The sequence below is a fragment of the Pocillopora verrucosa genome, chromosome 12 (assembly GCF_036669915.1).
Source record: "Pocillopora verrucosa isolate sample1 chromosome 12, ASM3666991v2, whole genome shotgun sequence".
Classification (NCBI taxonomy): Eukaryota; Metazoa; Cnidaria; class Anthozoa; order Scleractinia; family Pocilloporidae; genus Pocillopora; species Pocillopora verrucosa.
Genome location: NC_089323.1, coordinates 8,631,666 through 8,656,116, shown reverse-complemented (window position 1 = coordinate 8,656,116; position 24,451 = coordinate 8,631,666). Strand labels below are relative to the sequence as shown.

The 24,451-nt window shown below is 36.2% G+C and overlaps 3 protein-coding genes across 6 annotated transcripts in view; 2 read left to right on the top strand and 1 right to left on the bottom strand.

Moving 5' to 3' along the window:
- The first annotated feature begins 22 nt into the window (after positions 1-22).
- On the top strand, positions 23-12,045 carry LOC131774300 (uncharacterized). The gene is made up of 13 exons (XM_059090304.2): positions 23-432; positions 726-787; positions 1,030-1,101; positions 3,328-3,429; positions 3,777-3,914; positions 4,473-4,584; positions 4,778-4,806; positions 5,509-5,616; positions 6,131-6,202; positions 6,617-6,679; positions 7,067-9,499; positions 10,403-10,450; positions 10,863-12,045. Exons 1-12 carry the CDS (start codon positions 363-365, stop codon positions 10,436-10,438), a joined length of 3,297 nt encoding a protein of 1,098 aa, XP_058946287.2. The 5' UTR covers positions 23-362; the 3' UTR covers positions 10,439-10,450; positions 10,863-12,045.
- A 1,698-nt stretch (positions 12,046-13,743) lies between these two features.
- LOC131774310 (mediator of RNA polymerase II transcription subunit 26-like) lies at positions 13,744-18,139 on the bottom strand. Its single transcript, XM_059090318.2, has 3 exons — positions 17,991-18,139; positions 17,837-17,911; positions 13,744-16,174 (listed from the first exon to the last, which is right to left on the bottom strand). The coding sequence occupies exons 1-3, from the start codon at positions 18,051-18,053 to the stop codon at positions 15,209-15,211; spliced, it is 1,104 nt and encodes a 367-aa protein (XP_058946301.2). The 5' UTR covers positions 18,054-18,139; the 3' UTR covers positions 13,744-15,208.
- A 2,144-nt stretch (positions 18,140-20,283) lies between these two features.
- Positions 20,284-24,451, top strand: part of LOC131774313 (transient receptor potential cation channel subfamily A member 1) — a 25,148-nt gene continuing 20,980 nt past the window's right edge. For 2 of the 4 annotated variants that reach the window (XM_059090325.2, XM_059090323.2), the window contains exons 1-2: positions 20,284-20,424; positions 20,806-20,931. The gene's annotated coding sequence lies outside the window, so the exon portion shown is untranslated. Of the gene's footprint in view, positions 20,425-20,805; positions 20,932-23,671; positions 23,838-24,451 lie in introns of those variants that run through there. The other 2 variants (XM_059090322.2, XM_059090321.2) reach the window with 1 other exon arrangement.

Genomic DNA, 24,451 nt, shown 5'->3' with positions numbered 1-24,451 from the left:
TTAAAAAATATTGATCTACTAATTTAGTTATCTTTTAGTCCTTTGATTTTTGCTTCCCTCTGAATCAAAGTTATATACCTTATGTATGGTTCTGCATTATCGATATTTCAAATCAATTCTCAAACTTTCATTCCTTATTGATTCGTCCTTTCAGCTCTTGGCACCTCTCCCCACAGGCCAATTCGACTGGCCTGCAATAGTGTGGAAATGGCCGCGAATTGAGGAGGAATGTAGTTAATGAGTAGTTTTCCCTTTGATTTCTTCACCGCCGTGTCCTCATGAGGTTTATGGTTGCCATATGTTACGAGATATTGGTTAGTTTCTGCTGAGTTGTGGTTATTACAACTCCAGGTTTTGCGATCATGTCTTCCGGAGAGAAACTTCCCAAAGGCAAGAGCAAGAAAGCTGCTCCAAAGGCCAATTCTACAAAAGGTAAGACATTTTTTATGTCTGTTATGAAATTCGTTATCAGATAATGAACCTGGAGCCAATTGGTAAGTAAATTGTTGTTTAATAGTGCTGTTGAGAGACATCTAAACTTCACCAGGATGAAATGTAAATTTATTGTTTTCAACCATGTATGACATTCCAGTCAGTCTTACCGCCCTCCCGCTCAAATTGCGTGATCCACGTCTATGAAAAACGTTAGCGAAAGATTGAAATATCTTTTTCGATTCGATACCATCTATCTCTCTGTTTTTCTTTTCTTTTTTCTTAATAACTAGGTAAAGAACCTCAGCTGAACGACCATCGATTCCGAGGAGAAGGAGTAAAATTCAAGTGCAAGGTAAGTTCCTCAATGTCTTCTCCTTCACGATTTAAACCAAATAGTTAAAACTGTGAATCGCCAACGCATCAGTTCGATGTTGGTTAGAAGCATACTATAATTTCAGTGTTATATTATTTTATGTATAGTAACGTTCAACAGATCTGCGATAGAACAATGATACAAATTTGTAAACAGTTAAAAGGTGATGTACATTTCAATATGTACAATTGTTTCATAGCTGTTATCTTTATTTCTTGTAGCTTGTAGGCACAACAGATGTAAACAATGCGAGAGGTGATGCAATGTGTGCAGAGGCCATCAAGAACTTAAAGGTTGGTAGTTGCTTGTGTTTCATTTTAATTGTGATGCATACAACTTTACTTAAAGAATCTTCAATTTTTTAGTTATTTTTTTTACAAAAAAAAACCCCTATGTTAGTGGGTATAGTGGTATGTTGCTCACACCAATCAGATTGCTGCATAAGGGTATGTATCTTGCCCAATCAGATTGCTGTATTAGGGTATGTATCTCGTGCCAATCATATCACAGCTTTCTTGCAAATGATGTTATGGAATCAGGTGGCTGTGCACAAAGAATGACATGCACCATAAATTTTGGGCTAATTTGATAAGTGTTGATAAATTTGTTTTTTTTTTCCTTTCTCTTAAGGTGAAGTGATACAATATTTTTTGTCCATTTGAAAGTAACACAAAGTGTCCCATCTCAACCTGCCCAGCCAAAAAAATAGCCCTTGTATGCTACACATGCCCATGTTTGTAATCAGTCATGGAAATCTTTTTTTGATTGGTCTTATGCAGGCTCAGTTTTCAGTTATCTGTTTCTTAATTTCATTTAGTTACTTAGTGTTTAGCATCTATCTGAAGTGAACATTATTCACTTGTGTTTTTGCATATTCACAGTTTCTGTCATTAAGAAAAGACAAAATCTTTTCATCACAATCTTGTTTCTCTCGCAAGTTGTTAATTAATAATAAGAATTGGTAACAGGGCCAATAGTAATAGGTGAATCAAATTCAGTCTGTAATCATACAAGTGACTAACAGAACTGGATGACGGCAAAACTGGATTCTGATTTGTTAATCTTAAATATGGTTACTGAGTGAATTGGACAACAAGAAGTCCTAGTATTATTTACTTTTAATTACAACAATTTCTGAGAAAACAACTGTTTTTTTTTTACATGGGCTTCCCATTCCAATCTTTGAACACTTAACCATTTACAATCTTTGACAAAAGTGTAATAGAAAGCTTTAGGTTTTGTCTAATGTACCAAATTCTTCCATTTGGGGAAATCCCCAGCTTTGAATGAAAGTGGTGCCATGGTGATTATAATCAAGTCTGTGAGTGGTGGATTAATTTGAGTTCATTGATTGACTGATGTAGCTGTTGGATTACAACTCTAGAGAAGAACTAAGAAAAAATACATTTGTTCATCCACTGTGGCCAAACACTTCTGCTATTTTTTAGTGATTTGCCATCTGAGTTGTAATTTCAACTTACTAGAACAATTGTTAGTGGGAAGTTAAAAATAAACCACAGCCAAGTTGGGTGAAGCAGTTTGGCACCAAAACAGGCTTAACTGCCATGGCAATGCATAGTTTTTAGTCATGGTTATCCCAATAATTTATTTTTTTCACTCAGTTTGAGTTCTAACAAGCTACTTTGTTCTATTTTATCTGAGGTTTTTCTGATTGGTGATTAGTTAGGTTTGGTTTAAGAGACTCTGTTAAGAAGGTATTAAGTTCTCCAAACTCAGATGGTGATCACGATGCCAGTGCATTCTTATTATCTGGAAAATAGTTTCTTTTTTGGTTAGATGTAACTATAACTTTTATGTTATTTAAATGCAAGTAGTCTATTTCTCACAGTTTCCATCTTTAGAAAAATACTATCAAATGTTTGTCCTTTCTTTGTAACTTTTCACAATTTTGTTTTATAAACCTTTTTTCACTCTTTTTTTGTTTTTTTTTTTGCCTGTTTGGACAAATTTTATAAGGTTTCTTTGGAGCGAAAATTTATAGTTCATTATTATGTATTTCCTAAAGTTTTTGTCTTGATCAGGGTTTATTTGAGAAATTGGCTAAAGAAGGCCCAATGGCCCCCCTTCTTAAATTTTGAGGGACCCTTTTCCAAGAGATGGTTCCAAGAAAAGGGTTACCATAACAAGGGTTCGAATATACCAGTACCTATATTGTCACTTTAGTGTGTAAACTAAAAAGAGAAAATTGTAATTGAGACAGTAAGATACAGCTATGGAGTTTAAAAAAAGTATTGTAGCTATCATATCAATTTTTCTGCACCCCATTTAACACCCAGTCGTAAGTCTTGTGGGACATATTTTTTTGTATTGTGGAAATCCTGCAAAGCTTTTTTCTAGTATAGACTGTGGTGATAAAATTGCCACCAAAATGTTGGTCCTCTCTTTGTGTATTTCAAGTACATTTATTATAAACCTTTCTCTTGGTAATGGTTGGTTTTTTTGTTGCTTGTTTGCATAACATTTGATAACATTATTTGTACTTAAATTTTTTAATCCAGGCACAAGCCTTAAAGCTGAATAAAGAAAGCAGGGAGCACAAGCAGAAAATAATATTCTATACCTCTTTGAAAGGAATCAGGATAGTGGATGAGAAGACTCAGGTAAGTCTATGTCTAGCCACAGGGACAAATACAGTGTCATGAGTCTTGTCAGGCTGTCACCTAGTTAAAATTGGCAGTCTCTAAAGTTAATTTTTAACAATATTTGAGGACAATTTTCAGATGGTTATGTTACCATCTAAAATCTGGGAATTTTAAGTATTTATGGTAATGATGGGGTAAAAATTATATGGTGTCTGAAGCATAAATATTCATTAAGGTCAACTACAAGATGATAACAAGACAATAACATCAAGGGCATGGGATAAGTTTATGGATGTTTACTCTGTCTGAGTAACAAACATGATGTTATTCTGTAGAATTGAAATCATTTTGGTATGTTTTTGTAGAAAGTGCAGCATGAACATCCAATCAATAAGATATCATTTATCACTCATGACCCAGAAGACAAGAAAGTATTTGGATATGTGTGTAGTCAGCCCTGTACTACTGGACATAAACTTTATGCTATTAAGTCTGAAAAGCCTGTAAGTATACTATGTTAATCTTGAATTAACTTCAAAAAAATCAGAGAATAATTAATAGGTACTTGTAGATATGGAATTTCTGCAGTGTTCAACTTCATGACTCACAAGTGAGCACAGAGAAAAAGTTAGGTATCAAGTATAGCACTGTATCTTGTATTACACCGCAGTTTATATATAAAGATTCTTCTCGTATAAGGAATTAAGGTTTGAAATTGGGGAATATTACTTGAGGAATATTCCCCAATATTCCAGAGTTTTAGCTGGGGCATATGTGATTGTCTAATGTATTTAGACCAATTGTGTGAGAGAAAAAGTATCATAACTGGTGATATTTGTCAAGTGATATCCCCCAATTTTCAAATATTTTATCCAATGTGATAAAAGTCTTTTTGTGAAAGATGACAAGTTTGATCAGGTAATTCTGCATAAACTGTATGTTCATTGTTGCTCACAAGTATTTACTGAAGTCTTACATCTCCAAAAATTCACTTCACCTCATGGAAACTTTGTCATGATTTGCAATCACTTTCCTTATGTTTCATAATTCATTCTTCTCAGGCAGGGAGTGTCACTGGTACTTTGTATGAATTGTTTCAAGTTGTATTTAGACTTCGACAAGAGGCTGGATTAACAAAAAAGGTTCCAAACAATGCTTCTCAGGTTTCAAATGGTAAAATTATTTGTATTTTTATCTTTTACTTTCTATATTGATTAGTGTAATAAGTAGGGGTAATTGTTTCTATTTCAAATCAAGACTCATTGTGAGTAAGACAGTTAATATTATATATGTGTAGGTCATAAAATGATAATGGTAATTTAGTTATGATAATTACAATTTTGATTTTTATTATTGCTTCCTTCAGGTCCAAGCTCACAAGAAGGAATTTATGAGGTGCATGGAATAACTTTACTCACTAGTTTTGAATTGTTTATGGTGTCATTTAAAATTGATATTAATTTGGTCAAAAAGGTCTTTGGTGTTAGATAGCTAACAATTATTCACTGAAGTGAAGGTGAATAATGGTGGATATTTACCAAAGCGTGAAGTGGCAAGGTAAATATTCAAGACTTTTAGCGACACTGAGGTAAAGAGTTGTTTTGGTATAATCCACACAGATTTAAAAAAAGTTTATTTCTGTCAATATACCAAGAGATGGTCGGAAATGAAATTGTTGATCAACATGCAATTTTGTCTCTTTGGCTGCTTGGAGGTGATAAGTACTGGCTACTCACTTCACAGCCAACGTGGAATTGTTTTCTTTAATTAAGTCTTATGTTGATTATTGTCAGTATAGAACAAACTGGATCTGGTATTTACCAAAAAATGACTAAAAAAAAGAAAATGCCAGTCTTATCAGCAAGAGCTGTTATTTTTGTTTATTCTAGGGGTGATTATCTCTCAATAATTACTGAAAGTCAGGAACAGTTTCAATTTTTTGAAATAGTTTAAGATGGGAAAAACTGACTACAATATCACTTAGGGTAGATTGAAAGTCAATAACGAATGCAGTTGTGTAACTTGATCAGTGCCTTGTGATTGTCAGTCTGTAGTATGGTAAGAGTTACACATGTATGTGCAAATGCTTTTATCCAGGTGCCTTACAAAAATGGTAACAATAAACAAGCTACATCCAGTGCACAAGTTGATCATGAATATGAGCCAGTGAACATACCAGTGAATAAAACTGATTCACATTATAAAGTAAGTCATTCTTAGCCAGGGGAGGATAATTTTCAGAAAAGCTATTGGTGCATAATCTGAACGCTTAGAAGACTCAGAAAATTATTAGTGAAACTGAAAACAAAGGGAAGATGTGTGGAATGGGTGTTTCTAAGAAAAAAGCCAATCAGAGGCAAGAAATCTTAGCTGTACACAGTAACATGAATTAGTCTTGTTCCATAATATTGTTTTTGCAACACTTCCTCATTTGAATTTGCATTTGTTGACTTCCCATGGGATGGATTTAAATATTAACCAGAGCTGCACAATATGGAATCTGCAGATTGTATACAAGGTCTAGTCACTCACCATGCTCCCTAACTTAGAAACTACCCAAATATTTCAGAACAGTTTTTTTTTATTTTTGTAGTAAATATGGCATACAGGACAACTTGGTCCCTGATCTACATGGTCAAAATCATTGTTTTTTGCTTAGCTTATTAGAATGCAGGATTTGATAAGATAACTGGCTGAGTTGTTGTTCATGTATCATTAGGTTCCAAGGACTCCACCTGTTCAACCAAAACTTTCAGAACCTCCTTCTGAAAGTGACAGAGAGGGAACTGAGGTTGGTTTGATGATATTTAGCCTTTGCACTCACAATTCATGAGTGGCTCATCTAATGGCTTAAGAGATAATCTGGTCAATTTCCTCTTGACTAATGTGACATTTAGTACCTTGGAACTGTTTGAATCTCTCTGACTAGAATTTACTATAATTTGGTTCTTGAATAGTTGATTACTAAATTTTTGCATAGACTTTGATAGTATCTAGGACTGGCATATTGATTGTAGAAGAGAAAAAAAGATCTTAGTTTTATGGAGAGGTTTTGCTGTTGGCAATGTGTATCTTTTGTGCAAAATGACTTACTTAGTTGATATTGATCATTTAATTATTGGTAGAAATGTGTCATGACAACACTTGCAGTACTTTTACAGCAGTCTGTAATTGTGTAATTTGACTTTCACATTATTCTTTACAGGCAGCACCCTCAACAGGTTTTCCAAGTTCCTCTTCTCTTCTCAGTCCAGCATTCATGAATAAGGTATTTATCACAATGCTTTACAGGCGCTGCAACTTTTACAAAGGCTTAAAGTCAAAATAGCCATTAGGAATGGGGAGAATGGAAATAGCAATTGTTTTGGTTTGCAGAGCATTGAAAGGTTAGTAGTAGAACATCCATATACTGGCTCTTTGACCACTGATGTGAGATTCAATTGGAATTTGGATTCTTAGTCTTTTTTCAGGGAAAAAGGGTGAACTTTGAGAAAAAATGTCTGCTAAGTTCACCAATAGCAAACTTGGCCCACTTGTGTTGCTAGGTGTATAATTCAGCCCTGTCTACAACAATCAAATAAGAGTGCATGCACCACTGAACCATCCTGCTTGCTTCCTTAATGATGTTTTCTAATGAAATATTTTGCCTTTGCAGGATCCTGATCAAGTTTCACAGGTATCCATGGAGTCCCCATTTCCTGCCCATGATGGCACCAGTGCTGACTTGGCATTCTTCAGCTCCTCTGTGTTTGATCATGCAGCAGGTGAATCAGGAGCAGCAGACACAGTATCTGTGGCATCAGCTGACATATCAGTAGTGAGAAGTGGTTCAGTGTCCTCTGGATCATCAGAGACACATTCTCAACACACTAAGAGTGGACACTCAAGGAGTGGTTCTCTGGTGAATCAGATGGGTCCTAATGAAGGATCTCAAGCTGAATTTGCAACTAACTTTGATGAAACAAATGTGTGGACTCCCTCCTTTGGTAACAATGATGGACAGGAAGGAGACGAGGCACCAGAAAGTGGAAGCCTTGAAAACAAAGTAGCTCTTTTCCCCCCTCTTACTGATGCTAAGAGAGAGGACCAAATAGAGATGCCATCAGCTTTGGAGACATCAAGTGGTTTAGAAAGCATTTCAGACCCTTTTGCGCCATCAGATGGGTCCACAAGATTGAATGAAATAGCCCAGCCTACTGGTGATAATTTGTTCACTGAATCATTTGCAACATTCGAAGCATCATTTGACAAAGCTGAGCTGAAAAATAACAAAGAGAACCCCTCCTGTTATGACCCCTTTGCTGCCTCAAGTGGTCTTCAAGATAAGGACACTGCCTTTGGAAGTGCTCAACAACAGCACAACTCTGCCAGTGTCCAAGATCAAAGTCAAGAAGACAATGGTGATGAGGAAACAGTTGACTCTGAGAGGTCAGATAAAACTGTTGAAAAGGCAGCTGTAAGTTTCTCTTGGGACAATGCATTTGAAGATACAAACACAACTTCCCAACCAGAAACAACTCAGAGCACTACTACAACACAAGGACAGTTCTCTTGGATGGAAAGTTTTACTTCTGAGGATGTTGAAACTTTGCCAAAAGCTGACCCTGTAACTTCAACTGGAGTTTTTTGGGATGATACCTTTGGTGAAGCTGTGGCAGCTGAAAAAGAATCTTCCAACCAAGCAGAGGAACCTTTCTCATGGGATAATGCCTTTGGTGGAATGGCTGCAGATAGTAGCAATGAGCAGTTTGACCAATCATCATTTGGTGATCCTTTTAGTGTTTCATCAACTGTGGAGTCTAGTACTGGTCCAATTGATGTGTCACAGCAAAGTGATCAGCCAGCATCACAGCATGCTATCTCTAATGATCTTGAATTAGGTGGCTCAGTGTCTAATGTACAGTCAGAGTTACAGGCTGATGTTCCTCCTGATGAAGCACTTCCTGCGCCTGCATCAAAATCTGAAAGTGACACACTTGTCTTGGATACTCTGGGATCTGGTGATCAACCTGGAGATCTATTTGAAAAGCTGAAGATTTCTTTTCAAGGTCCAGACAACAAGAAGAAGGCAGATATTGAGGAAAGTGATGAAAGCTCAGAGCCTGAAATCAGTAAACTTAGTGAAAATGTTTTATTTGGTGCAGAAAATGCTTCAAATGAATTGGGGGCTAGTGAAAACAAGGACACAACTAAGGTAATGAATCAGATGGACAGTGCTTTAAACTTAGCAAATGAAGAATCTCCACCCTCAGACACCAAAGAGGAAGAGGTCAAGAAAGAAAAAGATGGAAATTCAGAGCTCCATATCCAGGAATCAAGTTTTTCAATCTCCCAACGTTCCATCTCTCCAACTGTCCCTCCTCCTCTTCCACCACGCCCTGCATTATCAGCCCCTCCTCTCCCAGCCAGACCAGCAAGCTTCAACTCAACTTTGTCACCCAGAATTTCCCCCTTCAGTCCCCAGACATCCACAGGGCCACCAGCATCAAACTCTCCACATCAAGGGAAGAGGAGCAGTGCAAAGAAAACCCCTCCTGCACTGCCACCTAGAGTAGATTTGAATGAGAAATCACAGAACAAGTCTTCAAATGTAACAGAGGCATTTCCAGATCCATTTGGTGGAGATGTATTTGGTCAGAAGTTTAATGATAACAAAGTGATAACTCAAGATGGAACCTCTGATTGGGCCACATCATGGCCTAATTCAGTGGAAGTTTCCTCTGCAGAGAAAGGCAAAGACCTTTCTGATCCTTTCAGTGAAGACTTTTTTACAAACTTTGACTTTCCTCAAAAGTCTAGTGGGGAAAGTATTAAAGTTGATCCTTTTGGTTCAACAAAAGTGTCCTCTGAAATTTTTCCATCAGAATTGGAAAATCAAGATATGTTTGCACAGTTTACCCCTGCTAAAGGGGAAGGTGTATTTGACAGTGGAGATCCTTTCGAAAATGACTCTTTTGCAGCATTTCCTGCAAATGATCCTTTCAGCGATATAAGTGACCCTTTTGCAGACAAAGGAGTTTTAGGCGAGGATCCATTTACTGATAGTCCACGAAAGCCACAGTCTGGGAATGCTTTCACTCTCAATGAGGTTTGTATTTTTATTTGTATTTTTTTTTCTCAAGGATTGGTGGATTTCATAGTCTTTTAATTACTCAATGGTCTGACTTGATGAATCTTACATTTTCACTCCACCATGGTGTGAGATTTGCATTCTATTGGTTTTTTTACTGAATTAATTTTTTTTTTCTTCATGTGTGAGCTGGCGGTATTCTTCAAATCTTGTCATCTGATTGGTTCCAAAATTTTTTCATTCATAGAGAGTCTTGCCAAAATTACAGCCCTAGAAAAAAATTAAAATCTTATTCACCAGCCTAGGTCAGTCCATATTGGGAAAGACTGTGCCCTGTCTTAAGTGCTGCCTTCGGCCTATGGCCTCAGATGGTATTTAAGACCCCAGGCACAGTTTTTCCCAACATGAACCTCCCAGCTGGTGAATAAGATATATTTATTACTGGCATTATTGTGGTTATTTTTTATTATCAGTTAATCAAATTCATCATTAAGGTATTCATTATCATAAAGGGAGGTGTGGCATTATGTAAGTAGATGATAACCATTTGAAAAAGCACAGCATTTTGGAAATGTCACCACATTGTTTTCTTGGTCAAAATAATTAGAATTGACCTTTAGAAATACCTTGATGTGGGTTAGAAGAAAATCATGCAGTGTTATGCAAATAGTTTGTTTAGATTGGAGCCAATTGGAATGTCCTAGCTTTTAAAGTTCACGATTTTAGAAGTCAAACTTTGTTACATTCTCTCATTTTTTTAACAAAAAATGTTCATTTGAGATTTGTCAAGACAATGTTATTTAATATTTACACATTTATGCAGAGGAATAGTTCTCATGTTTGTCTTTAAAAATAAATATGTATATTCTTGATGATCTGGGAGGAATGGTAATAATTTTCTCTTTCCTCATTTGTGTATAGAGCTTGGTGGCATCTGATGAAGATTCTTTTGCCTGAGAAACATTGCAGGTATGTATTTGTAACATTTTAACACAATGAATTGATCTGAATATCAATAGTGGGAAGTCCTGTGATTTTAGCAGCCTCCACCATTTAGTGGTCATACATAGAAGAAGGATTTAAAGTTTCCCGTAATGAGGGTAACAAAGGGAGGTCCAGTCAATTTCTGGCTTTTTTAAAAAACATCAAATTTTAAAGGTGTCAAAACTTTATGATGTTACATTATCATGATAATACCCCTCTGTTGATATACTTCTCTATTCTCATCACTTGTGACTGGGAAAATGTAGCAGAATATGCAGAGAAAAGTTACTTGTCTATCAATGTTAGGAGTTGTTAATGAATGTGCTATTGTTCTATTTTGTTTTTTTGCTTTGATGAGAAGATAGCTATTTGACCCTAGCATATTTCATCCTTTCAGTGACAAGATGCTAAGTGCCATTGCATCGAAGGTCTTGCATATTTTTACTGACAGATGTGATGTTTACTTATGGATTGGATTAATTATTTAATATGCAGTATCAAATGCATGTAACCTTTTTACCTTAAAATCAGGGTATTAAGATTATTAAGTTAAAGACAATATAGTTTTAACATTCAAAGATGGATAATCTGGGTGTGTAACCTTGGTACTGAAAATGTGTTTCTGTAATCTAAATATCAGTGGCATGTGACTCTTCACACCATTTTAGTTTCTTTGGGTTATGACATGCACATGCCATATCAATTTAATAAGACAGAAACAACAGTTTGATTAATTCATGAATGCATCAAGATCATGTATACAAACTTACTGCAGATGGAAAGCAATAATATTGTCATCAGCCAACAACTTTTAAGGGTAATGACAAGTTTATTGTGTAAAGAAGGCACAAACCAAGCATACTTACTGAATTAACAATTTGCATGCTGTTTTGATAATGACTATTTTGAGATAAACTTACAGTTTACAAGTAATTTTCCTGTTATGACTCAGTTGAGGTCCTGTCTGAGGGTAGTTGAAAACCAAGGCTGAAAATTAGAAATTATTAAAACAGGAGTACTTTGTTACTAAATATTAAAAAAGAATCCAGCACTATATAGAACAAATTTATCACAATATGACAGCAAATTATTTTACAGTTTTGTATGTCTGCCTCTGCTCACTGCAAAGTGTAAATAGAATTCTGACATATTAGTAACTCTATTGTGTTATATTTCCTAATCTTAAGAATCATAATATGCTGAATATTCTGATCAGTGGCAAAAAATATAAAACAATTGGCAATTTGTTGGTCAGAGTGTATTTTGTAGACATCCCTCAAGAAGTTAACAAACAATTTTTTTTTGAGGGTTTGAGTTAGAATTTGTTATTGCTGCTGTAGTTAACAGTGTTTGTTTATAAAACATATGACAATAATATTACTTTGATAGTGGCTTGTGATTAAAGGAGTACCAAAATACTGAATTTTAAAATGAAAATTGTGTTGTTAATACATTTCAAAGACAGTACAGCTAGATAATACTATGTTATGTTATATATGATTGCCAAGCACATGCTGTGAATGTTAATTCTGATAGTAACTGTTGTTAACGCGTATGTTTTATAGTGCATTAAATTTGAAAGAAATATGATGTAGACTTGGCAGTTGATGTAAATTGCTTTATCCAAGAGAAAACTACCATTGGGCATGTGTCACCTTTTCACTCCAAAGATTTGTGTCAAATCTCCAGTTTGTTTCCCATACATTTGTCCCAATTTTAACTTTGATAAATTTTGTGTGAGATCAAACCATTATTACCAAGTTGTTTTTCTTCTCTCTTTTCATTGGCTTTCTGCTCAACAGTGTAATGATGCTGTAAGGAGGAATAGGCCATTTTACAGTTGTGTACTTAGTTGCCAAGCCTTTGATTTGGAGTGAGGCTGAAGGTGACCTTGTTGTGATAGAGACCAGTATTTAGTTAGCATGATAACAAAGTAATTTGCATTTGAAAAGCAGCAAGGTTTGTATCATAACAAGGTCACCCTTAGCCTCATTCCTGTTAAAGGCTTGGCAACCAAGCACACAACTGTAAAATGGACTATTACTTAATGTGAATTTTAATTGTGGTGATTTAATTAAGTGATAGATGATGTATTCAGTGACTGACACAGGTGTTGTGGGAGAAAAAAAAAGGAAGTGCCCCCAATAGGAATTGAACCGATGACCTTCCAATTAGTGCTTCAGATGCTTTACCACTGAACTATAGGAGACTCATGGCAAGCTGGGTCATTTAACCCTTCACCTCCCATGAGTGACCAAGACAGGATTTCTCCTTACAATAACCATACAATTTCAACTAGATAAGTGATGAGAATAAAGAAAAAGATTAATTTGGGGACAATTAGTTGGTCCAATACTTAATTCTCTGAACTAACATGAAAAGAATTGTATGGTTGACAGCAAGGAAAATTACAAATTTTATCTGGGAGTTACAGGGTTAACTAGGTCACTGATGATAAACTTCCTGCATACTTTCCCAAATGTGATGCTTTGGTGCAAGATGATGAAAGTGAAGGTGGTAAACGTGAAGCCTGGTGATTCAAGTGAAAGATGATGCATTCAGTAAATGACACAGGCATACTCCAAGAAAAAAAAAATGGTCACTTCTGGGAGTTAAACCTCCCACTCCTAAGATCTCACTAGTAATTCTCCTCACTGTCTACTATATAATTCCTATGATATTAGTTTAGAGAATTTGATATTTTCCTTTATTCTCATCACTCGCCTGCTTGATACTGTATAACAATATTGTAAGAGAAATGTTATCTTGGTCACCCATGGTAGTGAAAGGGCTAAGAAGGTCTAAACAAAGTACAATTTTGGCTTATCTAAGAGAAAAGTGGGCATCCTCAGGAGAAATAGACCTCCGTTACTTCCCTGGTTTAAAATCTTGACTTTGCAGGAAAAATTTTGAGAGGTATCCTTAGAGGAACCCATTTGAGCAAGTTATCCATTTCTAGGTTTACTACATCACAGAAGCCCTAGAAATGGATAACTCACTAAAATGGGTTCTTTTTAACATAGTAGGTGGTGAGATAACAAGCAATACACTGTGAAAGTAAGAGGAGGTGTTTTTATTGAGAATTTGACTGTATTTTTGTATTCCTAAGAGGGGTTGTAAATTATTCCCATACAAACTCTTATAATTTTTCTATGACTCCTACTTCACAAGATGATCATCTCACAGCTAGAGCTTGAGCAGCCTGTGACTGTTGTAGCACTTTGAGAGCAAACTCTCAACAGCTGAACTGGATTCATATAAAAATGGACAGTAACAAATACATGAAATTAATTGTTTTAATGACCTGCAATCATCTTCAATACACTTCTTTCAAATCCTTTACAGAAGTTAGTTACTGATTATTTACATGGTCGCAAGCATCAGTTAAGATTTCACTCTTAACTTTAACTTTGTAATCCTTGATAGGAATTTACTAACTGTACATGAACAATTGAATGCAAATTTTGGTTTTTAAAAAAGCAAATTCAATGGTTTACATTTTGCCCTTAGGGACAGAAAAACAAACAGTATCAGGTCAGTACAACCTACATTCATGCCAACCGCCATTCAAAAAAATTATCTGAAATGTAATTTGGTATAGTAACATTACACAACTAACTTTGTCTTGATCCATTTTACATGCCAAGAGCACTTTAAACCTAAAATGCACTGGGAATACTGATACAAATGTGTACTTTTGTTGTACTGATTTTGAAGTAATTATCATTAACAAGTCACATATAGACCTGTATTACATTAAAGTAACTATTTGCATTTCAACAGGAAGAATGGGCATGCATGGGGATAGTTTAAAGGATGGAAGGTCAAGCTAGTAATGGAGACAATTTCAAATAAAAATATCAATTGAGGGAGAATAAATTTAAGGGGAAAAAAATTAAAATTTGCACACAAATTAGAAAAAGAAAGGTTTGTGCATTAAGTTGGATGAAAATAAAGAGTCAATCTATCTCCATAATATTCCAACCAACTTTTCTAACTAAATCTCTCCACCCTCAGCTAAAGCATTTTTTTCCCTCTGTGAAAATGGCTTACTAATACACAGCTACCTGAAAATTGTCTGGACATTGGGCTTTCAAACTAACCTTAAATACAGGGCTGGAGTAACTCAGTGCAATTCTAAGTAACTGCCACTCAAGCTGATTGATATTAGATGCAAATTAATTAATGCAATATCTGGAAGAAACACTGCTACATACAAAAAGGTCAAATAGGGTGGAAATTGGAAACCTTCCAAACTTCTGATAACCTTCTAAGCTTAAATTCTACTGTCAGTATTCCATTTTATTTGGTATAAAACCTTGTTTGTTACTGTCATCATGATCTACATCTAGTTATACATCCTGATTTGAAAAGTCAGGAAAAAAAAATTTCCTAAAATAAGACCACTCTGCTCCTAACCTTTCCATAACTTTTGTGTTTGCTTGGTGGCAAACAGCTTTTATTAAGTAACACTTAACCTGTGGCACTAATAATAAATAATTTTTGACTGAAACCAGTGACAAACAGAAAACAGTATAACTAACAAAGTTGCATCCAACTTTTTGTACTGACATCAAATCTAACAATCACAACACTGAAGTTAACTTATTAACAAGGAAACTATCATCATTGCATTCATATTGTTGGCACAGGTACTAACTACTCGTCACATAGTGTAGAAGTAGTGTTTCTGGACTATAAGATGAAATACAATATTAATGAGAAAGTGAGTTGATAATTTGATTATTCAAGTATCACGTAAGGTAAAACTTGTAGCACACCATCCCCAGCAGGCATAACCTCTGTCCAGTTGTACCAAGCACCATCATCACCAAATCTTCCGGTAACTCCATTTGCTTCAACATTTACATCTAACACAAATTCTTTGGCAACAGGTGTTGTGGGCATTTCCTGTTCAACAGGATGTTCTGGCAACATGTTCACTTCCCTTTTGTCTTCATCATAGGAACAACTAACACTATCTGACTTGTTGTTATATCCACTTGAGGTTTCATTAATTTGTAACAAAACACCCTCACTTGTGTCAGTTTGGTTCTCAAACATTTTCTGTGAACTACAAGGAAGATTTACTGGAACATCTGATGACTGATCATTCCAACTTGATTCCATAGTTGCTACTGTGCTCTCACTATTTAATTCATCCAATGTTTTGACACTTGGCTGAGATTCAATTCCTGAATCTACAGAGAGGACATTACTATCGCCAGGGCTCTGTAATGATAAAGTACTTTTGTCTCCACTATGTGGTGTAGGTGGTTGAGAAGGAGAAACTGATGAAATATTTCCTTTATTGTGAATATCTTTGATTAGTGGCAGTAAACCAGAATTTGGAGTTCCAGGATGACTTTCACAATCATCTGATCTTGAGGACACAACAGGAGAGTTTTCTGAGCTGGAGCAACTATTACGTTTTCTTTTAACCCCTCTCTTCTTTCCTTCAAGAATTTTTGATTTTCCTGCCCTGTCAACAGATGGGGAGGCAGGTTTCTCAGGATCCCTAACAGTTCCATTTATCTGTGGTGATGACAACCCACTGCCATTTATTGGAGAGTCTGCATTGCGTAGAGTCTCAAGGTGATTTATCACCAACTTCTGCCACTTTTTCACAAGTCCTTTGGCCCTCTTGGCTAATTCTTCATTTTTTGTTTTCTTTCGAAGAAGGTTTATTGTCTTCCCCAGCCGTGTTTTCTTTTGAGAACGAAAATCATTTGGTTAGTAACTATAAAAGAGAAAGACTAGTTTCTGTACAAACTATTATGCCGTGCCGATTGACAAGGGAAATGCTACCGGAAGTTGCAAGAGATATATAAACCTCTAGATACAATTTGATAACTAACTTGACCAAAGTACAATCAACTGGCATAAAGCAGGACCTACAAGGAAATGACAGCCCAGAATAGGACAATTAAAATATATGACACAAACATGAATTCAATTTGCCATGTTTTGCATGTAAGTTTAATTTCACATATGGTCAAGATACAGATACAACATACTGGCACAATTTTGTCTGTTAGAGATGTGATGGAGAAATAATAAATATGTTATCTAAAGAAGTACTAGTGTTAGCCCAGTGTCTATGATTCTAAACAAGTTACTCAAAATTATGACCCTTGAAAATATTCCAGACATGTAAAAATAAACCACTCAGTTTTACTGTCAAATTCACTGAGTAAAATTTATCAACCGCTATCTCACAACAAGGGCAAATATTACTATGCTCAACAGTACATCAAGCTAAAGGTTTCCCTTAAAATACCGAGACATGAAAACTACCAAGGTCGTTTCACTAGCACCAGCAACAACAGGTTGGCAGTACTAAAAGTTTAAGTTACAGTCCAGGTGATCAAAATCAACATGTGGAAAACGGACACAGTAGTAAGGCCTTTGAGTAGAATAAGCACTTTGTGTAAATTTACAGGCTAGTTGGCATGGGAGATGATAAAGAGTTCCACTTCTACGTTCACGATCGTTGGTGAAAAAATGATCTTAATTTGGTATCAGCAAAATGAATCCAAATTTTTTAAAACTTCAAAATATCTTTGGACAGTTGAAAACAAGTTCGGTAGAGTGTGATGTGAAGGAAACGGAGAGCGAGTAATGCGAATTTCACAATCCTGAATGAACGACTTTCTTCCGGCAACGCCGATCAAATAGTCACCAAATAAATTTCCCAAATCAGTACAAAAGTAGAAAAAATCAAGAATATACTAGCTTTTCTTCTCAATGATAAATTAACGTAATTCTTGCAATAACATCAGAACTCTATCTAAATAGAAAAAAGTCACTGGATCTTAACTTTCCAGTAAATTTCGATCCCACGATGTGAATTTCACTTTTCGATTGTCCTTCGAAGCTGCTTGGAAAGAAATTGATCAAACTAAAACCACACAAAGAAAAACAGGTCTTTGTTTGATCATAGTCATTTCCAGTAATCTGAACTATTATATAGTAATCTGAATCAAGGCATTTTTTGCTGTTTCTCATTTCAGATTCCCCATTTCCAAGAAGACAACCTTGCGTAATTCTCGGAAAAGAATAAACTTCCGTACGTGATGTTCCTAGACACGCTGATCATAAGAAATTCTCTCTCAGCGATTTAAAGGAAAACTTCAGAAACAGCAGAATTAGAATATCATATTAAACAAACGTTGGGGGTAAACTCTCCCCGAAGTGTTTCAAATAAATTACGGAAGATCTGAAGCGACGTCCTTCTAACCCTTTCACATGCGGTTTACAACAAGGACGTTTTCCGTCAATTGTTTTACAACCGTAAAAGTCATCAGTCTAACATTTGGCATAATTTTAAGATATAATATAAACTGTTAAAATTAAATTTGTTAATTTTACCTCAAGAGCCTCTTTCGTTATGGGAAGGCGCTCTAAAATCGTCACTGCCTCGAGAACAGCCGGCATGTCCAAAACCTAACAGACAACAAGACAGGAAAGAAAACCGTCAATTTCATGGTAGAGAAAGGATCAAACGAGCTAAAAATTGACTCACATTTCCATCAGTATCTACTACACGGTCTAGGCGGGTTTTAATCTCTTGAGGCGAGTGCTGCATGGAGTTTGCAAGCAAGAGAGGCTATCACCCTGTCCTTCGCCATGCGAGGTAGACCAAGACATGACGGTCGATCAACAAGAACCTACATTATATTATGGGATGCTTGACGTCACACCGCACTGATTTTTATACCAGACATAGAAAAATCGCGGGCTCATTTTTTACGACACTCCTCCACTCGTCCCAGCACTCTCTCTGTTGTTTCCAGAGGAGGTTTTCTTGTTTCGTTTTGTTTTGTGACGAATGCTCCATAAAACATGTTATTTTCATCTCCATCATTAAAAGGTAATAATAATAATAGAAAAATCTACTTAAGGCGGTGTGACAATCCGAAGAGGAAACTGAGGCGAACTTTAACGGCCTGTAAAAAGGTCCTGCCAATATTTTACCGCTGCGAAAAAGCGCGAGGAAAGGTATATTTTCAAAAAGATAAAATGACCCTTTGATAGCACACAAAATATCAAAGCAGGATTGCATCGCGTTTTCGCGTGCGAGGTTAATTTTTTCATTAATCTAATGCTTTGTTTGCGAAGGGGCAAAAGCCATCCAGACGGATATTTTGAACTTTTCGATTCTTCGGAGAAAACATCCTGATAGAGCTTTTTGATATAATTTTGAAAAAGGTTTATCAAAAGGGTCCTTTGGGGAAAAGTGAAATGACAGGACAAGGCTATAGATACAAAATAAATACTTTCTGGAACGGGTTACGAGATGAAAAACAACATGGTGATTGTAAACAACAAACAATTTTTAATTGGTTCCCCGGAATCAATGTAGAGATTTCGCCAAGTCTGAAAGCGCAGCTTCCCCCGTTTATTCCTCACAGCCTTAGTTTTCATAAATATGAACTTTAATGGACACAACCCGTCCTTTTGATAATGATTTTTATAAAAACTCTCCGTGTTGTGTACTGGATGTTTCGCATGCCTTGGTATAGATCAATTTTTTCCAATTAACAAGTGGTGGGGTTAAATAAATTATGCTGGAAAATTTTGCTCCTTGCTTTACAGCGTCATTCCTGAAAACATGATATTATGCCGATCATAGTTTTAAGAGCCCCTCAACCTTCCTCCCCTCAGCCCCTCAACCTTCCTTCCCCCAGCCCCTCAACCTTCCTTCCCCCAGCCCCTCCCCCTTCCCGCATTCCTATCAGCAACTGGGAAAAGTAGCCGAAAATGGTAAATGAAAAGGCCTACCGAAGTTTAGAACACAACATTTTCGGAGATCAAATTCCTTAAGTGCAAGCATTAAGAAAAGGCTCACTATTAACAGTGGTAAAAACTCTATTTACAAAAAAGAGGCTGGAGTCCAGACTCCATAGAAAATATGTATTAAGCTCAAAAGCAATCAGCTAAACTCCGAGAAAACGAACATCAAAAGTACGCAAAAAATGTCTAGTCAGTTTTCTAATGTCAAGATTCGAGTTCTTTGACGTGATTGGCTGATTTGTGAAAAAGATTTTCTATAACAGTACTCAGGCTACAGAAGTTTTCTCTAACTGAATTGTAACATTAAATGAAATTTAAGGAAGTTTGGTCATTACGCCGGCATTATGGTCGATGCTCTGACTGTAGCATCATGCCCATAATTATACTGGTATAATTTATCTGAACCTAACAAGATGAGCAAATACAATTCACAGTAAATATTTTGAGATATTCTTCCTCCAAAAACAAGCCCTGAGGTTGCTAACAGCTAAAATATCCTAAAAATGATACTTTCCTTGGCTGTAGAATTTGGTGTTCCTTGAAAATTCGCCAAGCATCTCTTAATGTACAGTTTGGTTTAATTTGTTAGTAGTAATTCTCATCGCTTTGAGAGGTCGACGAAGAATCACTGTGATCTCAAAGTACTTGAAAACTTGCCAGACTATGATAACTTTCAAATTGATCACCTTGGGGCTATTTTCAAAGAATCGCAAATATTTTTTAGCATATTTGGTTCTTCTCAGGGCCTTTAAAATGTTTTCACTTATTTGTGAATACCTACAATAAGGAAAAAAGATAGGCCAAGAGCCAAGAAGGAATTTATAACTTACACTATGGCTATATGCCCTGCAGCCAAGACAGCGTTCACGTAGTTTCTTGAAGATTTCTTAGAAAAAGAAATTTCTAGAGAAAAAAACAATTTTTATTTAGGTAGAGACACAGCAACTTTAACGAGTGTTGCGTGACCAAGTTTATTTTGGTACGGACCTAAATTATATAGCCCAGATATGTGTGCTGCAGGTATATGTGCTGCAGACAAAAGACGGCAAATACCCCCCGGGGCTAGTTCACATGACCGGTATTGAAAAAAAGGCTCCATTGATAGCCAAATTCTTTTCAATCTAACTCTTAGTGGAGAGCTAAAAGACTGCGAGAAGCACAAGGTGAGGCGACAAACTTGATTAGTTGTCTTTAAGGAAAAGCAGAGTTGTAGATAATCGGTCTTTTTCTATCCGTTTCTGCATCACCCGAACAAGATTTTCGATCCAGGAATCTCTTCGCAATTATATACATATATATTTATACATATAAGCGACAGCAAGTTACCGATGAAGGTCTCTAAGATTGTGACAAGTGAAGTACGCGAGGAACTCATTCAAAGAGCATCTTGTACGATGAAAATAGCACATTGTTAGTCCTACAATGAAATTATAATTACTCCAAATAATCCTTCCTCAGGAAAATTAAGAGCATTATTACTATTAATTGAGCATTATCTAACAGAACCTCAGCTATTCTAATCTTGCACATTTGACTCATAATAGATAAACATGCAAACAATGGTCGCCGGAGGGAACATTCTCGTGTTGTCTTGAAATTCAACTCAAACACGAACGGACAGGTTGCTTTCAAATTTGAAAAGAAATTTATAAATCTACGACAAATTTAAGGTAAGTTAATTTCTATCGATCTGCATAACTAACCAGAAAAAGGTTATCTTCATTTCACTCGTTGGTAATCGTCAGCATTTTTTTTAAAAAGAGACTGTTGGCATGTCAATACTTGTCGCCATACACTGTATACCCAGACATCATGCATCAATATCAGCTCACTCCATTTCATAATTGTTCATGACCGTGAAGACTTATCAGTGTTTATAGTCTAGTGTAATTTTTAAGCTCGTGAAAGACTATCCTTACTTGATAGTGGTATGTAAGTGAAAATGTTCAGTTTTACCATTCGTCATTGGCAAATATTGACCATCGAAGTTTCGATCACCGGAGGAAGAAAAAGAAATTGGCGGTTTGCACATTAACATTGGTCGATTGATCAGACGAGAATAATTGAGTCCTACACTTCTAGAAAATTTATGTCGCATGGGAAGTAGTTGAAAAAGGAAACTTTAATGTGAAAAATGGTTTATGTCATGTGTCGAAAGAGATTACCTTACTGATATAAATGAAGAATATTGAGACAAAATTTGATCAAGAGATCTTACCTTAGTATGAATAACATAAGAGTGTTCATCTGTGGCATTTGTGAATTATTTTCCATCGATTTGGGTACAAGACTGATTGATTCGACTGCATGAAGTGGACTATACATTAACGTCTGCACTTCATAATGAAACGGAATAAAAGAATTCGAACAATCGAGAACTGAAGCAAAAGCTGCTCTGTCTGAAACAATCATGTTTACATTCTGACACAGAATACTTAAACAAGATTTGATAAAGTGTTCCTGCTTTCCTTTGAACAAAGTGAAACTGTTTATCTGTGCCATTTGTGAATAAATTTCTGTTTATTTGAATAACAGACTCAGGGATCTGGATTTACGGTCACTTTTGCACTGAACGGTGAAGCAGCAGAGAAATAACAAAAAAAGAACAATTAAGGACTGCAGCATGGGTCAGATGATTAATTTTTACATGATTTTAAGATTACAGTCAAACCTTTCAAACAAAATGATGTTTCATTCTTTTCCCACAAATGCAGGATATATTCTGATTTATATCAGTATTCTATGGCTCATAAAATTGTGCGATTCAGCTTCCCAGCGGCTATGAAATAATTACCAAATGGAATCACATTTACACGTCAGCATTACATGAACTGATGGTTAATCGTGTTGGCTAATTTGAATTGGAAAAATGTCGTTTGCTACGACGACAAAAAGCCTGATGAAATAAAGCGTACTGTGGGCATTCCTGCCGTGATACTTCAGATTAGACGATCGACAGGGACAGCGTGGATCACTTGAGCGATGAGAGCGCGGTAGAAAACGGAGTGTAGATAACAATCAACAACTAAAAAATAAAAATAATAGTTAACAGGTCACCGTGACGGTTTTTGCCCCAAAGGTTTACTACGATTAAACACCAAAAGTGTTCGCGAATTGACGGCAAGCGTATATCAGAAAGACCTAAACCCAATTTAACTTTTTTAGTCAATGCGCGGTAAATTCATATATGGCATGATAATGATAAAGAAATAAAAATGATAGCAATAATAATAGTATTAATAGTAATAATTATAATGATAATAATATTCAATGGACGAAACCCACTTTCAGAAGAGCTCTTAAGATGTTAAAGGAGAATTTTGAGACTTTTTGAAGAAAGTTTCATTACAGTAGTGTATGCCTAATTCATATACGATCATCAGAGGCCAAATCGATAATTTTCTCTTTTCCTGTTAATTTTTTCTGAAGAAGTATTGAGAAGCTATGATCCTCATGGAGGCGCCTCTAGCGTGCTCGAAGAGCGCGCAGCGTAGCGCCATAGTTTGGTAAATTTGTAACTATTGAGTCTTGTGGACATCTTACGTCTATTAGTTCAATATGCTACTTTCAATATGTGCGACTTGATGCTTTTAGGGTGCGTAAATGCAAAACGTACCAAGGAGGGAAGGGAAGAGAAAATTGTACACTCAACTGATGAAATTCTTACTTAACAAATCTTTGCCAGCTGTTTTGGTCTTAGCTTTATTTGAACAGTAAGTCGTCACCAAACACTGAAACAGCATAAGTAATAAGAGCTAACAAAGTTCCACGAAACTCTGGTACTTCACTTTCGTTTAAATCAAAGGCTACCGATGAACTTTCCATGCTAATCTTCGGTAACAAAGAAATAGAAAAATCTGTCAGGTCATACAACTCTGTCGGTCTTCAGTACGTCTTAAACCTTTTGTTGTAGGGCAAAATCTCTAAGTCTATCAAAATGTTTTACATAGGAGGGTGCCAAAACAGGCCGAAAATTTTTGTCAAATAACCCTCGCAAAAGGAAATGAATGTCAGGTATTCCTCCTGCACTGGTAGAACACAAGAATGACTTGCTTCTCTTTCCAGCTCAACTTTACCCACGTAAGGTCAGTGGGTGATCTTTTCGGTGGCCTCTTGCACACAACCGCGGTGCAAAATCCCAAAGCCAGGTCGCTATGCAAAATAATGAGTTAGTGTGGTCAGGACTTTGACTCAATGTCGTGCTCTACTTTTCCATTTCGTTGTCGAAGAAAGGCTGTCTAGATCGAAGCAGTGGTGTATTCGACCAGAAATGGACCTTGGAATGACGTCACTGAGATCTCTCACGATCTTTGTTTACGTGTGCCACCATCTAACACATTTGCGCCATCAAGAACGTGATTAGCATGATTTATTGATCATTTCCATAATGCGAGATTTCATTTGCTATTTATAGGCAAGCGACCACCGGACTCAACAACACTTGTTGATCATAAAACTTCGGTCTTTTCTAGTCCACCTTTTTCGATGTCACCGATTACTAACATTTAGGCTTGCCATTTTGGAATATACCTCTAAGGTCGAGGTTTTTACACAGTTCCGATCTCTACAAACAGAGGTAAGTAACAAATGAGAGAGAAGTAAAATGCTGCGCCCAAATTGGATTCAAAAGAAGTTTGACTTCGGTCTTGAGAATTATGTTTCAATGAACGGACTTAATTTCGGACCATCATGGTCTGGTGACTTGCTTTAGTTTTGTCGCGTTATTTTAAGGCATATATCATAGTTACGTCAGGTAAATTGGCAACATATTTCCATCTGTTTTAAACCCGGCTATGCACGACAGTTCAGTTGTCAAGAAAATTCCTCGTATGTATTTGTATCGTGATGTATAAAAAAACGGTAGGTCGGTTTGTATCAAATGCAGATAAAAAAAGAAGATCTTTGTAAATCATTGAATCAGCTTTTTGTCAGCACTGGTCGATGTTGCTTCATGACTTATTGGATACGGTTAGCGAGTTACGAATAAAGCCTTGTCATGTGTTCAAAACATAACTTTGACACGGCTAAAGAGTACTCTTTAGTGGGGAGCAAGTTTTTCGAAGTTTTCGTTGTAAACGTGTACGATTGTGCAATAGTCTTTATCTTCACGACTGAACGACAGAGTCGATGACCAGTCGCTTGTCGGCAACGTCGTAACGGTGGTTAAACGTACATTCTCCTTAAAAGACA